Genomic DNA, 17,573 nt, shown 5'->3' on the forward strand with positions numbered 1-17,573 from the left:
TGGTGACTCTAATGTTGGTGTGAAAGCTGATGATTTTGGAATAGATTGAGAATCAGTAAGTGATGATGTTTTTTGACTCCTTCTTCAGTTTTTTCATGTGTGGCTGTTGTTTGATACATAAACATTTCTTGATGTTGTTCTGCATCCATTGTTTTTTCAATTTTTTTCTTTTCTTTCCCTTTTATTTCCTCCTTCTACTTCTTATTGATTTTCTTACTGTGTATTTGTTGTTTGGTCCACAACCATTTCTTCATCTTCTTCTGCATTCATTGTGTTTTCAACTTCAGTGTGTTGTACTTGATTCTATTTATATGTATACAAAACTATTGCTTTTTGAAATGCAATATCGTTTGTCGGATTTTCATCTTCTGATTCTTCTATTTCCCTTTCAACTTGACCTTTATTTTGATTCACTTTTGATGTTTCACCAAGATGCTTCTTTAATAAACTCTCACATTTCACAAACCATCGTTTAATTGTTATGTCATCCGCATGTTTTTTTTTTTGCCTTCACTAATGTATCCTCCATTCTCTTCTTGTAAGTTAATGCCATTCTGTAATCTTTTTCTATCATTAAGCAAAAATCCATGTAGTGTATGTTTTTTGTTAGTTTTTTATAAACAAGATTTCAATAAAACAAACGTGTTATATTTTATTTTATGAAATTCACAACTTAACAACTAATTCACAGTTTAATTAAACATGTGCTATGTTTTATATTCACATATTGAAAATCTATTCATGCTTTAGTAATATTAATATCAACAATAAATTCATTTTTAATTCTTAAATTAACAACTTAATCATTACTTTGCGAATTTATATAGTAACAATAATTTCATAGTATAATGATTAATTTTTCTATTTTATTATTTTTAAACGTTTTCTATCATCAAGCAAAATCTCTATGGTGTATGTATTTTGTTATTTCATAATAAACAAGGTTACAATAAAACAAACTAATATTTTATTTTATGAAGTTCACAACCTAGCAACTAATTCACAGTTTAGTTAATCATGTGTTATCTTTTATATCTACATGTTAAAATTCTATTTATAGTTTATTAATATTATTATCAGCAATCAATTCATTTTCAATACTTAACTTTAGAACTTAATCATTACTTTTTGTATTCATATAGTAAGAATATTTTCATAGTATAATGGTTATTATTTTTATATAAAATTTATATAATTTTTGTATTTTTATTATTCAAGATTTAGTTATAAGTTGTGTTGCCTCTGCACCAATATCCTCACTGTCATCTGACTTTGAAAATTCCTCTTCATTCTTTTCATTCTCTTCCTTATCTAAATCAACATATTCTTCTTCATCATCTTCAATCATCTCCATATTGTCCAAAATTGTACCATTCCAAATTTTCCATTTGCAATTTCATTTGTTTGTCTTGTTTTCAGTCTCCCGTAGTTCCAAAAGTGAAGTGGTCATATTCTTCTTTTAATGAACTGTTATTGAACGAATTGAGTTCTATGCGCATATAGAAGTTGTAAGATACATGAAAACAACATAAGTTTGATTAACATTAGTATGAAATATTTTTATTTTATGAGAAATTAAATTATTTTAAATTATTATTACAAATAGAAATGGTAATGGTCTAGCATAGTAGTTGTTTTTACAATTTGGCTTCCAAATTTTTTTACTTTTAACCAATATGTGATTGATATACTTGCACAAATTGATATTTTCTTTATTCTCAACTTTAATCAACTTCAGCAAAGATCTTGTTTCTATGGCTCAAAGTACAATGAAGTTCAGCACAAACATCTTATCTGCAATTTGCGATTGTTCTATAAGATCTATCAATGCTTGAGAAGACTTTGTAATTTTAGGATGTTGTTCGTTCCATTGAATCAATGTGTTGTTATCTTGTTCACATTCATCAACTGTTTCAAGATCCATGCCTTCATTTTTTAACCCAAGAATTCTCCTATTGTTTCTTCTGTTATTGTTATTCTTCCATGTCCTAAATCAATGGAGTTTGTTGTATGGTTGTAGCTAAACACAGAAAAAAAATCCTATTTTTCAAGGAATCACATCTAATGTCATCTTTAAGACCGATCTTAAACCTAAGCTATCTACACAGTCTCTTTGTTCACTATTCAATATCTTTTCAGCTTTCCATAAGCTTTGTGTTACAACCATTGTTCTTAATGATTGAAAATTGTCATCATCTTCTCCATACTCTGTTTTAGCTTTTTTGTTTTTCTTTTTTATTATTTGCTTTTCTTTCCGTTTCTTTCCTTTTTTCCCAATAAAAAATTTCATTATGTAATGATAAGGGACTATTATATGAGAAATTGAATAAGTACTCAGTTATTTATATATAGTTTTAAAATGTACCTTGAAGTTCTTGTTCCTTTCCTTTTACTTCATTTTTTGCTTTTTCTTCTTGTTAGCAACGTTATTTTTTTCAAAATTCACAAGTTAACAGATAATTCACAATTTAATTAATAAAATATAATTAAGAAACTTTTATATTGTACTTTGATTTTGTTAATGTATATTGTTAGGTGTTTGTGATCTTATTTGTCTTGTTGTCTCTTGAACATATTTACCTTTCTGTTTTGATTTTTTCATCAAAATGTTTTTTCCCTTATCTGAAAATATAACCAAAAGAAAAATGAAATTTTATGATTTTCTAGAATAAGAAACAAAATTAATTTTTTTTTTCATAAATGTATGATACTTTTATCATTTGATTGTTTTGGTTCTTGTATTTGAAGAGCTCTTGTTTTTTGGTTCCTTATCAATGCTTTTGTCATAAGTCTCCTAATCTTAAAAAGATGTATTTTTAAAAGTAATTCAATATTACTTGATTTAATTCTAATGTATTTTTTATAATAATCGAATTTATTCTGTCAGAATGATATTTTGTTAGAATGATATATATTATATGAGAATGCCAAAATACATATTGAATGCTAGAATACATATTCCTATAGAATGATTATCAGTTCATATCTTGAAACATTCTTTTAATTCAGGTCATTCTAATAGAATATGTTTATGAGTATCTTAAAACATTCTTGAACCGTAAAAGAATAAATATTCTGACAAAATACTTATTTTGACATAATGAACTTCTTAAAAAATAATTAATTCTTGAACCATCAATTGAAAAATAAAAACAAAAATTACACTAATTCTTAAAGAATATATGTAACAATTGCTAAGAATTACATTTATTGTAAAATATAAAACTAAGAACGGTTAAAATTTGAAGAAAAAAAAAACATCAAATCTAACAAAAGACATTAATACATTCTAAAAGAATATTGTTGCTGAGAATCACTTTCAATTTTGCAATTTGTTCTTCAAGCATCTGTGAAACGAAATCCAATTGTAGTTTACAACCCAATAACACATTAGCAAATGAAAAATTAAAAACTAAAGTCTTTTGTACAAATCTGAAGACTTGTGAATTGCTCCAAAATCCATAACCAATAATTATAGAAAATGTACAAATTAGCGATGATATCATGATTCCATTCCAACTGAATTGAAATTATTGATTTCATTCCGACAGAACTATATTCAATTCTACAGAGTACAAATGGCTTTCAATTAGTTGGATCAAGGGCTCAATTGCATCCTCCATTCCAATCTATAGATTTACTGATCTATAAAATTCATTCAATACAAAATAAATAATTAAATAAATCAAGGGATCTGCTTAAAATCAAGAAATGATGAAGAAATCAACATGTTTGTGAAAGAATATTTTTGGGAGTAATAAAAGTAAAGAAAAAAAACATGTCGATAGAAAAAGGTTATCGATTTGCAAGAAATGGGGAAGAAATCAACACGAAATCACTAAATCTAATAGATAGGGTTAAATGCCTATTTTATTATTAAGCAATAAATCTTACCTCAAAATTATGTGTTCGCATGTTTCAAGCCAAAATACATTCGACAAATCGTGATGAAACCTAAATTGTTAGGATTTGGGTTACAATGGAAACCGGTAAGACTAAAAAAAACTTCAATTTTTGTTCGACAATGATGAACCGTGGTAGGAAAAAGCTTTGATTGTATAAAGTCGTTGCGGTGGTTTAGGTGCACATCGGTTGTTGCAGTGGTGGTCTAAGAATCGTTGTCGATTAAGAAAGTGAAGGCAACCGGTGTACTATCCGAACCTACAACTATTTGATACCTGAATAGTTTCTTGAAGCCCTTTGATTCTTAAAGAATGAATAATTTAGTGGTGGTGTGTATGTGCGAGTGGTGATAAATGATGGAGATGATGGTGAAATTGTGAAGTCGACTCCTTTGATTTCTTTTTCTTTTGTAGATGAAGAAGACATGAGATAAGAGAGAGAAATTATCTCAAACCTAATTATTTTGTTTCCTTAATTAAATGGATTAAATTAAATTATCCTATTAATTTAATGTGTCTAAAACCCAAATATACCCTTATTTATTTAATAAATTATTTAATTATTTGTTAAATTATTTAATATATATATATATATATATATATATATATATTTGGGTTCAAATGTTTCTAGCAAATATTGTGTTCCTAAATGCATCACATAATTTAACAAATAATTAAATAATTTATTAAATAAATAAAGGTATATATGGGTTTTATATATATATATATATATATATATATATATATATATATATATATATATATATATATATATATATATATATATATATATATATATATATATATATATATATATATATATATATATATATATATATATATATATATATATATATAAAAGAAATAAAAATAAAATAGCATCGGCTTCAGCTTGTCTTCTTGACTCACCGATCTAGGTCTCTTCGTCGTCCGGTGGGAAGGTAGATATCAAGAAAACTCATCGGAGTTTTGTGTATCTGAAAAGCTTTTGAAGCATCCCTAGGTAGTTTCCCCAAACCCCTTGGTTGATTATCCAGTGATTGATAAAAAGGTTTTGAGGTAGAATTTTACGAAGGTATGGTTTCTTTGTGTGAGCTCAAGTTACTGGTATAATTATAGTTACCTTTTCTTTTTGTTCGATTCATGCAACCATACAATGTGGTATGGTTTCAATGTGTGATTCGTTCTATTATAAGCAATTATAACGTGAAAAAACGATTTTAGGGTTTATACTCGTTATATGCATATTCAGCATGTCCAAATCGGGGTTTTGTTTGACTATGTATCTGATGTTCGATTACATGCGTGGTGGGTTATTATCTCAAAGAGAAATCATAAAATGCGACTATTGCTGATCGAATTGGAAGTATAACATCACAGTACATTGCTCTAATGCAGGAAATTTCTCCTATAATGAAACTATTGGTGATTTCGTGACTCCAAGAACCGGGAACTTTCATATCCATAGTTGATTCAGTTAACAGAGGGCGGTCCAAACCCTAGTCTGCTGATCAGTGTTGAAACAACCATCTTTGCTGGGTGATGGATGATTATGAAATCGTTTCAGATGCTCCACAAATGCTTCCACCTCCACCTGGCAGTTTCCTTGATCGTGAAGAACTTATCCAACATGTTGGGGAGTTTGGTGTGTCTCAGGGATACGTTGTCACCATTAAGCAATCCAAGAAGGAGAAAGTTGTAGTTCTTGGATGCCAAAGAGGAGGTGTTTACAGAAACAGGCGTAAGACAGATGATGATGGAACTGGTGAACTTGTTCGCAAAAGAAAGTCTGGTTCACGCCTTACAAATTGTCCATTTGAACTTGTTGGTAAAAAAGATGATGGTTTTTGGGTACTTTCAGTAAAAAACGGGTCCCACAACCATGAACCTTTAAGTGATATCACACAGCATCCATCCGCTCGCAGGTTTACAGAAAGTGAGGTATTGCTTATTAAAGAGATGACAGAAGCTGGTTTAAAACCACGCCAAATTCTGAAGAGATTAAGACAGCATAATCCAGAGCTTTTATCAACTCCAAAACATGTTTACAACATCAAAACCAAGCTTCGGCAAGGGAATCTTACAGGTATGGATCCTCATAAAGAAGATTAGTATTTAGTATCTCAATTAGCCTCTTACTGTGTTTATGCTGTGATGATCATTGATCAGTTAGGAGATATAAAACATTGAGACCTCAGAGTTCAGCTCAAGGGAACTCTAATTCAACAACTACTTCAGAGCCTTCTTGGAGACAGCGTTATCCTCCAGTAAGAATGCCTAATTCATAAGAAATTTGTTGTGAACATATTTGCTTATGTTATATGAATTCTGGAGACTCGCATATGAAATTCCATAGTAATGTTTATGTAAACCTAGCAATTAGTTACTTAAATAGAATGAAATGTAGGAAATCCTTGAGTACTGTTTAGAAAAGCTAATGTCTAAGTACTCCAAAAGGACTTTGATGGTGGAAGGATAGCAAAATGAATGGATATGATTAGAATGAAGAACTTGAAGAACAATCTTTGTTCTTAAGAATTTATCTCAGATTCTTTATAAACTCTCAAGATAATTCTCAAACAGTTTAATCCTAATAATAACCATTCTAATTATAATATCTATTTTAGGAGATAAATCTTAGAATATGGAATCATGCTACGTAGTTATTGAATAAGTTAAGTGAGTTTAAATAATCAACTCAAAACAAGACTTATAATAAATGGGATGCATGATTCATTAATATAAACTTTTACCCTCAAGTGCTTCGCGTTAATGGCAATAACAAGGTCATGGGTTTGAATCACTTTTCTTCTTTGCCAATTAAAAACTCATACAAGAATTATAATTAATGGGATATGATTCATTAATATGTTTTTTTTGTGTGTGTGTAAGTGAGATTCATTAACATTATATTTTACCATCAATATCTTACCTTTAATGGATGTAATAACATTGAGATTGTGGGTTTGCATACTCCTTCCTCTTTCTCAATACGAAAACATACTTTTAAAGGGAATAGATTTATTCCTTTCTATTTCTATATTATTTTGTTGAGATAGTATTACATCATCAGACACCCGTAAAGTTGTGTTTACATGAGTTGGTTGTTTATTTTTTCAGAGGGTGCCAAATTTCATTGGTGGTATGTTTATAGACTCCCAATCAAGAACATCTATTGATGTCATAAACCCTGTAATTTCCCAAATTCTTACCTTCTCTTCTCCCATTAAATTTCCCAAGATTCTGAATAACTGAATACTTTATTTATGAATAAAAACAGGCAACCCAACAAGTGGTTTCTCAAGTTCCTCTAACAACAGGTGAAGAGTTCAGGGCTGCAGTATTTGCAGCAAAATGCTCTCTTCCATCATGGAGAAACACACCTGTCATGGCCCGCCAACGTATCATGTTCAAGTTTCAAGAACTTATTCGTAGAGACATCGTATGTGTTTGACCTCATTGTTGACTTTCTAATCAGATATTATTTAATACAAATCTTGATTGTTTTGTAGGACAAGATTGCTCAAAATATAACATCTGAACAAGGAAAAACATTGAAAGATGCACGCAACGAAATGCTTCGTGGGCTTGGTGTGGATCTTTTCATTTATGTCTCTGCAAACGCAATATATAATTGATCAAACTTAAAAGTTATGAAGTATGAATTATGATAACTGTTATATATTTGTTTGTTTGTTTATGTGTAGAGGTGGTTGAACATGCTTGTGGGATGACAAGTCTCCAAATGGGAGAATTTGTTTCAAACATACGAAGTGGAGTTGATAGCTACAACATAAGGGAACCACTTGGAGTTTGTGCTGGAATTTGTCCTTCTAATTTTCCAGCTTTAGTTCCATTATTGGTAATTAATTTACCTATTTGAAGTTTTCATTTAATATGTATGTATCCGATATAGATTCAGTCTGATATGACATTTGATGATTTGATATGATGCAGATGTTTCCGATTGCAGTTGCATGTGGAAACACGTTTATTCTGAAGCCATCTGAGAAAGATCCAGGGGCATGCATGATACTAGCAGAATTAGCAATGGAGGCTGGCTTGCCAAATGGTGTACTAAATATAGTTCATGGAACCAATGTAAGCATATGCAACCCTTTTCTTTAAAAAAAAAACGTATATAGATTTTTTTCTCTTAAAAAAAAAAAAAAAGAGTTGTTGTTGTTGCCCAATAATAACTGATTATTTGCAGAATCTGCTTCGAATCTGTTAGTAGTACTTCTAGTTTTGAGAGTTGATTGATCAAATTGTTTGATCGGCCAGGACATTGTGAATGCTATATGTGATGACGATGATATCAAAGCTATAACATTTGTGGGCCCAGATTCTGTAAGTTTTTTATTTTTATAAATATAATTATTTAGTTTAGGAGCCAGTTTAATGATTAGTTTAATTTTCATGTATTGTAGTCTGGTTCACACATTCATGCAAGAGCATCTTCTAATGGCAAACGTGTTCAGGTAGTCTCATTTCTATAATGTTGATTCTTTTTTTCTTTTATTATTGTTTTTGATTTGGGTTTTTATTTTATTTTTGTAATAATTTATTTATCAGTCAAATATCGGTGCAAAAAACCATGCAATAGTGATGCCTGATGCACACATGGGTGCCACCTTGGATGCTCTTGCTGGTGCTGGATTTGGTGGTGCAGGGCAAAGGTGTTCAGCATTGAGTTGTGTTGTATTTGTTGGAGGTTCAAAACCATGGTATTTTATTGATTTGTCTATTTACTTGTATATCAAATGTTTTTTTATTTAATAAATGTTATAAAATTTCCTGTTTGGATGAAATGTTATACAGGGAAGAAAAACTAGTGGAGCGTGTGAAATCACTTAAAGTAAATGTGGGAACTGACCCTGATGCAGACCTTGGCCCTGTGATCAATAAAATTGTATGCATGTCTTGTTGATACTTTTTGACTATTTAAAAAAAAATAATAATAATTGTGATGTTTTTTATTTTTTTTTACAGGCAAAGGAAAAGGTAATCAGATTAATCCAAGTGGGTGTTGAAGCTGGTGCAAGATTAATTCTTGATGGAAGACATCTGGAGGTAGGTTCTTTATCTTCCATTCTCTTTACATAATCTATTAAAAATATTGATTTGATGAAATATTTTGTAGGTTCCAAAATATGAAATGGGAAATTTTGTTGGTCCCACCATCTTATCTGATGTTACACAAGTAATGGAATGTTACAAGGTGATGGATCATATACTGATATTAATATATATTACTATACATGTAATAAATAATTTAGATAGTAATATTTTTGTGTGATCAGGAGGAGATTACTGGGCCGGTTCTTCTGTGTATGCAGGCGGAGAGCTTGGAGGAAGCCATAGCTATTGTGAATAGAAACAGGTAAAGTCAGAAAGTTGATAAAAAGGAGTAAAAAATCATTAATTTATATTCCAAAAAATGAAATGATTAATCAGATATGGATTCGGGGCTTCAATATTCACGAAAAACGGTGCAACAGCGAGAAAATTCCAAACAGAAATAGAAGCGGGGCAGGTTGGTGTAAATGTCCCTGTCCCATCCCCACTGCCTTTCTTCTCATTTACAGGAACAGAAGCATCTTTCTCAGGAGACCTAAACTTTCAAGGTAAGATTATTTTTTTTATATATATAAAAATATAAAGAAATGGAAATGAATAAATGATAAATGTTTTGTAGGGAGATCAGGGGTTCAGTTTTATTCGCAGATTAAAACGGTGAGTCAGCAATGGAAGGATTTCAGGTGTAGCGATGAAGTAGGAGGGGGAGGGCTGCTTGAAATGCCTCCAACCACTTTTCAAACAACAGATGGAACCTCGTTGCTATTACCCACCCATAATTTTCCTGATTCAGACAGAGGAGGACCACTGGAATCTCCATCAGATAATCATCATGATCATCTTCAGTTGGACAATGGGCCAGAATTTGGAATGCAGCAGCATAACACGGGTGAAGGTGAAGCTGTGTCCCTGGGATTGCAGCTCAGGGATTTTCAAAACAGTGATGGAGGGGTGTCTCCTGCTTTGCTCATGTCTGATGGATCACAGGACCCCAAGTTCTTGACCCATTTTCTAAACTGGTAATTCATTCTTCTCAATTTTTTTTTTTTTTTAAATTAAATTGGTCTGAATTTTTTTATTTTTTGGTCTCAGGAGCCGAAATGCACAGTAGGTTTTGAGTTTTGAGTAGTTGGGTGTAGTGGTGTAAAGGTGTATTTTGGTTATAGTACACGTCATGTGAAGTAACAAATGGAGCTCATGGTACTTGGAAGAAAATACTAATGGAAGCTCTCCTCTCAATCAACTAGTTAAATTTCCTATACCTGTGTTGTGTTGTGTAGTCACACTGGTTTTATATGCGGTTATGTTGTTCAATCAATGGATGGATTTTGGTAAAGCTTCTTTCATGATAAAAAATAGGTTAAGCCTCCCACGCCCACAAAATCACTTAGGTGTTTGTTTTTTTTGAAGTAAAAATTCATGAAGTCTACAAACAATCTCTATAACCTATGCAGTAGAAGAGATGGACCAAATTAATGTAGATTGTAATAAGAAGCGTGTTTGTTTTTTTAACATCTGCATACTGTAAACATTAAAAAAATAAAATAAATTGATTTTATAAACCGAAATAGTTTTTTAATACCGAAAAGTTAATAATGTATGGTATTTTAACAAAAATTTATGATATTTCAGGAAAAAATAATGATGTTTCATTAAGAAATTATCATTATTCAATATAAAAAATCAAAAAATAAAAAAAAATCAACAAGAATAAACAAAAGAAAAACAATATATATATATATATATATATATATATATATATATATATATATATAAAAGGTTGAAAGACGTTAGAAGAGGCAATATAAGTGTTGTACCAAACAGAACACGCACAAATGTTTTTACTCTGAAGATTTCTAAAAAGCAAACAACTGCGACATTAAAAGTGTTATCCGTGTGCTGTACCGCACAACAATAAGAGGTATGAAAAAGTTTTTAACAAACAACAAACAGCACCTTAGTAGCATTTAAATCCTAAGTTTTATTAGTCAAATAACTTCAAGATCAACTTAAAACCAAGTTATTGATTAAGGTCGACACTGGACAAAAATGTATAATTTTTGCAAGGCTATTTATGTTGAGGTTTACAGACTATTTTGTTTTACAAAAGTTCAACGAAACAAATGGTTTAAATAATACACAATATAATAATCTATAATTATATTTTAAGTAAATTACTTGACATTTAAAATTTATATTATTAATCCCTTTAAACCTGCTTCAACTCCTTTCACAACGGATGAACTATTAGTTAAAGAAAAAAAATTCATTGCAAGCTTTTTCAAGTGAAGAGTTGATCCGCCAAAAAGTCCTCACCAATATGGAAATTTTATTAAAATAAATAAATAAAAGTAAAACGCATTACTTTGATCAAAGTCATCATTCGCCTTACATGCTTTAATTGCAATATCCCACCAAATCTATCTACATTTTTCTTGTACTTTGACAAATCAATAGCCACAAGTTGTCTTTGCATCACTAAAATCTCCAATAAATAATGTATGGAAAAATTCAAGAATTGCATCCATTACATTGGGACCATGTCAGAGTTGCAGATCCTTACTTGATGTTTCAGATGCACGAGGCCTTGAAGAGTGGTATTGCTGTTCATGCCCAACTACAAATAGAGAAACATGATAGGTAGTTGTTCTTGTCAATGAAACCAATATTTGGTGTGTAGTCTTTTAGTTAATTTGTTGCTTTTGTTAGTCTTGGATAATATTGACAGACGATGTTTTGGTTTGTTAGTAATTTATTTGGGCATTGATTGCAATATTTAAATTGGTTTTAATTATTAAGGTATTGGTTGCAATACGAAAATAATTCGCTTATTTTTAATCGAATTCTCAACTTTTATTTCAATAGCCTATTGTTTCAGATAACTTCTTTTATTTTAAAAGGATTTGTACAATCCTCTAAAACATAATCTGTTATGCTTGGGAAAAGTTTGTACAAGGACCAGCCCATTCACATTTACTATCAAAATCATCATTAAAATGAACAAATAGCCAAAACAAGAACTAATGCCAAATCAAAATTTGATTTTTAATGTTTACAATCATATCATAATTGCGAACATCAAAGTAAAAAAAAAATACATCTACTGAAACATTTAAACCAAACTCTTAAAAAAAACAAGTATCACTACAAAACCAGCAAATCAAATTCAAGATAAAGCTCTTTCCTTAGAAGCCTGCAAAAGCCTTCTTCCCAGTACTACCAGAAGATCCAGCTGGAGTCACCTTCAACACATTGAACCTCACAGTCTTTGACAATGGTCTGCAACAACATATAAAAGAACAAACAAATTCAAATCACATATCAAATATAAGAATCAAATCAAAATATAAATCAAGGGTTTATATCTAAAATGTCACCTGCACTGTCCAATTGTGACTCGGTCACCTTCTTTCACACGAAAACATGGAGAAATGTGAGCTGGAGTGTTCGAGTGCCTCTTCTCGTATCTATCAATCAAACAACACAACATACAAATAAGATAATTTCAAATCTGTTATCGATTTAAGCGTATTTGATCAATCACAAGAGATGGGTTTGTGTCATCTTGCCTTTGGTATTTCTTCACATAATGGAAGTAGTCCCTACGTACGATAATGGTTCTCACCATTTTCGCACTGTGGCATGTTCCGGCAAGAATACGACCTCTAATGGAGACATCGCCAGTGAAAGGGCACTTCTTATCAATGTAAGTTCCTAAAAATATCAAGTACATATTTAAGATCATCCTATAAATTACATATCTAACAGCTTCGAATTCATTTGAAAAAAACAGATAGAAAAGGTGTTTGATGAACGCTAATACCTTCAATAGCTTCTCTTGGAGTCTTAAATCCAAGACCAACACTCTTCCAGAATCTGTTTCCGCCCTTCCCAGGCCTCTTCCCTTTCCCACTTTTCTTCGAACTAATACACAATTAAGAATACCAACATCATCTTCCATATGCAAATTAGCATAAATATAGATAAAATAACTCAAAATTCGAACACGAAAAGTGGCTAGCTTCTCACCATAGAAACACCTTGGGTTGCTTCAAAAACGCCTTCTCCGTCTATCAGGAAATAGAGAAAACAAGAAGGAAAGGAAAATGTCAAGATCTGTAGGAAACGAGATGAGCATAAAAGTCGAGAGTTGATAAATTAGATAACAACCTGTTCAGCCATTGTTGGTAGAGATCGGAGCTTTTCAGTGGCGGAAGCACAGGGAGAAAATAAGCGGAGGCAGATGTAAACCCTAGCAAGCTTATATTTTTAATGATGTTAAGTTGGGCCTTGTGGGCTTCTATTCAATAGATGACTCTAGTGAGCTGGGCTGCTGTTTTATGTCTAACTGTCTACTACAATTGATGGAATGTAAAATTTGTGGTACATGATTAAATTATACTCAGGGAATAAAAATGATTCAATATATATATATATATATATATATATATATATATATATATATATATATATATATATATATATATATATATATATATATAGAAGTAAGTTCATGCGAAAATATAAATATTCTGCGAAAACGCGAAAACAAATTTTATCTTATGAAAATTAAACACATGTACTATAAAAAAGTAATTTTATTAGCAATAAATTAAAGATAGTAAGTTTGAATTGGATGGTGTTATGGTAATATAGATTTAAAGACGGTTTTTTTATAATTATATCTTTTTCACGTCTTTAATCATTTTTAAATTCATGTTTTCATAATAAAAATGTTAAAAATCATACTTTGCTAATATGAAACAGTTTATCATCTATCATCGATTATCATCATGTATTTCAAAGTTTGGATGAATTATTTTCCAAAATATAATGTTGAGGTGACATAATATCATAGGTTTCTATTGTTTTCGCGTTTTCGCAAATTATTTGCATTTTCGCATGAACCCTCCCCTATATATATATATATATATATATATATATATATATATATATATATATATATATATATATATATATATATATATATATGGAAAAATGAATATACCCTTAAGGTTATATAAGCTTAGGTACCCAAACTCACCATACTACGTCGTTTTGTATCATATATATACATTGTAATTGTCTAATGTTCTTATAATTCAACTTCTAACTTGATTTCATTCAAAAAAATTTATAAATTTCACATTTATTTTCCTCTTACATAATTTTCATTTTGAACTATAATATATATAGTCTAATTGATGTTTGTCAAAAAGATGTGATGTAAGAGGAAGATAATAATGAAATTTTAAAAATCTTAAAAATAAATCAAGTTAAGGATTGAAGTTGAAGAACATTATAATAAATATATCAAACAAAATGACGTATTATGGTGAGTTTGGGTACCTAAGCTTATATACCCTTAAGGGTATGTTCACTTTTCCCATATATATATATATATATATATATATATATATATATATATATATATATATATATATATATATATATATATATATATATATATATATATACTAGCTATCTACCCGCGCAAAGCGACCGGTGGCGAATAATTTGATTTTTTGAGTTAAAATCATTTTGCGTTCACTTCGAGAAACGAATATTAAATGACATCTATTTTTCAAGAGTAATATAATATCATATTAAGGCGGTGTTTGGTTAAGCTTTTTTAAAATAACTTATTAGGTTCCACATCACTATAAGTTAAAAAAATGTTTGGATTAAAATAACTTATTCCGGTGGGTAACCTATAATACGTCATTTTTTCATAAGTTACCCTACACTTACTTATTAACTTATAAGCTAATAAACTAATAAGCAATAAGTTTTTTTGTTAAGCACCCCCTAAATGGTTATTACTTCCATTTATACATACCCAAACCACTTGTACTGTTTATCGTCCTCTTTTTTTTTTTCGTTTTCCTTAATTCCTTTATTAATTTGATGTCCTACTAAGTAAAATGTTAAAATATATAAATAATAGCTTATAAAAATAAACTTTTAGAATATCATGTGTTGTGATTCAAAAATCGATAAATAGGCCTTTGAGAAGGCCAAAATACTCAGGTGTCAACTTGTTCATTGTGATTTTAAACCAAGTTTGGTCACAAATTAAAACATTTTCAACGATGGTATGTAATTCAAGGATTCATATTGATTTAGGTTCTCGAAACCTTAAAATATTGAACAAAATCTATATAGAACCTTATAATAAGGACAATAATCACCATAATTAGGAAGTCTATGTGATGAAACTTGATATTATAAGGACCAATGATGAAAAAGGTTTCATTTTTAGACTAAACAAGATGAAAAATATACAAACTACCTTAATCATGTCAAATCTTGTGTTTAACCGTTCTTTATTGCAAAAGTAAGATGTCAAAATATACAAACTAATGATAATACAATGTTCTAACTGGTCCTCTTGGTTGAGTTCTTTGAACCTGCAAAACCAACATTAAAGAAACATAGTCAAAACCTTTTTAGGAACAAACCTGATATAATAAAGCATTCACCTAATATATTTATAAGATAAAAATACAAAAAGTTAAAAATGATGAAATCAATTACAAGTAAAGATTAAAATAAAAACTTGTTAAGAAAGAGTTATCTGCAGGAGGGATATTTGAATCAACATGTATTTTCTGATGGTTTTAAATTTTGAATTATCCGAAATTTAGGGAAGGAAATAGAATTTGTTGAGAAATATAAGGATTCAAAACACAGGTTAAAATTTAATATTATTTTATTGATGACTACTTATACTATTAGCTTAATGATTTGAACATTTTTAAAAAAATAATATTATTATATTCAATCTATTTTTAGAAATAGTGAGATTTGTTTTATAAGAGAGTAAAGATATATATATATATATATATATATATATATATATATATATATATATATATATATATATATATATATATATATATATATATGGTTAGTTTCATATGAGACAACCTAATTTTGTGAGACCGTGAGACGTATTTTTTTTTATTTTTTTTAGTTAATTCAAGTTCCGAAAATAATATTTAAAAAAAAGAACTTTTGGATTTTTCTATTTATTTTGCATTTTAAAATTATTTTTTAGAATATGTACAGTGTAATATTCTATTAGAATATTTCATGTATTTTAAAAAAAAAACGAGATTTTTTTTATTTATTTTATTTTATTTTTATTTATTTTTAGTTAATTCAAGTTCCGAAAATAATATTTAAGAAAAAAAGAATTTTAAGATTTTTCCATTTATATTGCATTTTAAAATTATTTTTAAGAATATATCAGTGTTTATATATATATATATATATATATATATATATATATATATATATATATATATATATATATATATATATATATAGAGAGAGAGAGAGAGAGAGGAGGGTTCAATTGAGAAAAACAAAAGGTTGAGAATGGGGGAATCATTCTCAGTCAATCATTTAATTAGCATCTTAACTTAAAATACACGGTGACAAATTTGTAAATATAATATGATATCCTTCAATCATAGATATGTAACTGTGGATAACTTGATAACAATTCAAATTCATTACTACTCGATCGTTCATCATCCAAATTTTCTTCTCCAACATTCAACGATTATCCAGATTTTTTCAATTAAATCATCGATCAACATCATCTAGTGGTAATCAATCATCCATCTTCGTCAAAAACACGTTCATCAACATCATTCAACAGTAGACCAAAAAAAATTCGTTTTTGGTTCTTTCAATCCAACCTTCAACTATGCTTGAATACGAGAATATCTTCAACATCTACGATTAATTGTACTCACAATGTCATTAGATCAATATCATCAATAATCAACAACAGTTTCACTTTATATCATTCATCATCGATCATCAAACAAAACTTCGAAATTAAGGTTAGAAAAACATCAAATCATTTTTTTTTGAAAAATTTCATATAATTCTCTATCAATCTACTATTTTTTAAGTTTTAAATAGTCAAAATATCATGTTTTTAGCATTTTTAAGAAATCTTACTTGTATGCACTCCAACTGTTTGGTGAAATGCATAAACTAAATTACCACGTTATATTCACATATGAATACGTTTTCGCACCTTAATCAGTATATGATTATTAAAACACAAAACAAATATATAATTTTATATGTTATTCATATGTGAATAACATATAAAAATTATATATATATATATATATATATATATATATATATATATATATATTTGTGAATATATCTTGTAATATGCATATGTTAATATCCTGTGTAATATTCATATGTGAATAAACTGTGTAATATTCACATATGAATATATCATCTAATATTCATAAGTGAATATATCATCTAATAGTTACAAGTGAAAATACTATGTAATATTCACAACTGAATGCATTGTTTAATATTTAAATATGAATATCTTGTATCATATTCACAAGTGTATATATTATATATTATTCATATGTGAATATACTGTGTAATATTCATGAATGAATATATATATCATGCAATATTTAGATGTGACTAGAATATGTAATATTCACAAGTAAATATACCATATAATATTCACATGTGAATCTACCATATAATATTCATATGTGAATATACTATGTAATATTCATGTGTGAATATACCATG

At 29.0% G+C, this 17,573-nt stretch overlaps 2 protein-coding genes across 3 annotated transcripts; one reads left to right on the forward strand and one right to left on the reverse strand.

Annotated features, from left to right (window-relative positions):
* Positions 1-4,774: 4,774 nt before the first annotated feature.
* On the forward strand, positions 4,775-10,317 carry LOC145047438 (methylmalonate-semialdehyde dehydrogenase [acylating], mitochondrial-like). Of its 2 annotated transcripts, none has more exons than XM_078995708.1 (18): positions 4,775-4,977; positions 5,301-5,988; positions 6,072-6,169; positions 7,023-7,094; positions 7,183-7,344; positions 7,415-7,493; positions 7,610-7,764; positions 7,860-8,003; positions 8,187-8,252; positions 8,333-8,383; positions 8,478-8,629; positions 8,724-8,814; positions 8,895-8,975; positions 9,046-9,123; positions 9,206-9,285; positions 9,360-9,529; positions 9,601-10,000; positions 10,074-10,317. In XM_078995708.1, the coding sequence occupies exons 2-18, from the start codon at positions 5,445-5,447 to the stop codon at positions 10,090-10,092; spliced, it is 2,442 nt and encodes an 813-aa protein (XP_078851834.1). In that variant the 5' UTR covers positions 4,775-4,977; positions 5,301-5,444; the 3' UTR covers positions 10,093-10,317. The 2 variants fall into 2 exon arrangements, with proteins under 2 accessions (XP_078851834.1, XP_078851835.1); XM_078995709.1 differs by having other exon boundaries at positions 4,775-4,905.
* A 1,685-nt stretch (positions 10,318-12,002) lies between these two features.
* On the reverse strand, positions 12,003-13,252 carry LOC145047439 (small ribosomal subunit protein uS17y). The gene is made up of 6 exons (XM_078995710.1): positions 13,152-13,252; positions 13,011-13,051; positions 12,805-12,905; positions 12,551-12,695; positions 12,359-12,448; positions 12,003-12,260 (listed from the first exon to the last, which is right to left on the reverse strand). The coding sequence occupies exons 1-6, from the start codon at positions 13,161-13,163 to the stop codon at positions 12,167-12,169; spliced, it is 483 nt and encodes a 160-aa protein (XP_078851836.1). The 5' UTR covers positions 13,164-13,252; the 3' UTR covers positions 12,003-12,166.
* Between the last annotated feature and the right edge of the window lie 4,321 nt (positions 13,253-17,573).

This window comes from Lactuca saligna, chromosome 5 (assembly GCF_052625555.1).
Source record: "Lactuca saligna cultivar CGN05327 chromosome 5, ASM5262555v1, whole genome shotgun sequence".
NCBI classification, from domain to species: Eukaryota; Viridiplantae; Streptophyta; class Magnoliopsida; order Asterales; family Asteraceae; genus Lactuca; species Lactuca saligna.

What these genes read in the sequence shown, in the direction of transcription:
- LOC145047438 (XM_078995708.1), top strand. Translation starts at nt 5,445, where the DNA reads ATGGATGATTATGAAATCGTTTCAGATGCTCCACAAATGCTTCCACCT. An exon ending in CGAAATGCTTCGTGGGCTTG is followed by an intron (nt 7,494 to 7,609) that starts GTGTGGATCTTT and finishes GTTTATGTGTAG; the next exon opens with AGGTGGTTGAACATGCTTGT. An exon ending in AGGAGACCTAAACTTTCAAG is followed by an intron (nt 9,530 to 9,600) that starts GTAAGATTATTT and finishes AATGTTTTGTAG; the next exon opens with GGAGATCAGGGGTTCAGTTT.
- LOC145047439 (XM_078995710.1), bottom strand. An exon ending in CAACCCAAGGTGTTTCTATG is followed by an intron (nt 12,906 to 13,010) that starts GTGAGAAGCTAG and finishes ATTGTGTATTAG; the next exon opens with TTCGAAGAAAAGTGGGAAAG. An exon ending in TATGTGAAGAAATACCAAAG is followed by an intron (nt 12,449 to 12,550) that starts GCAAGATGACAC and finishes TTTGATTGATAG; the next exon opens with ATACGAGAAGAGGCACTCGA.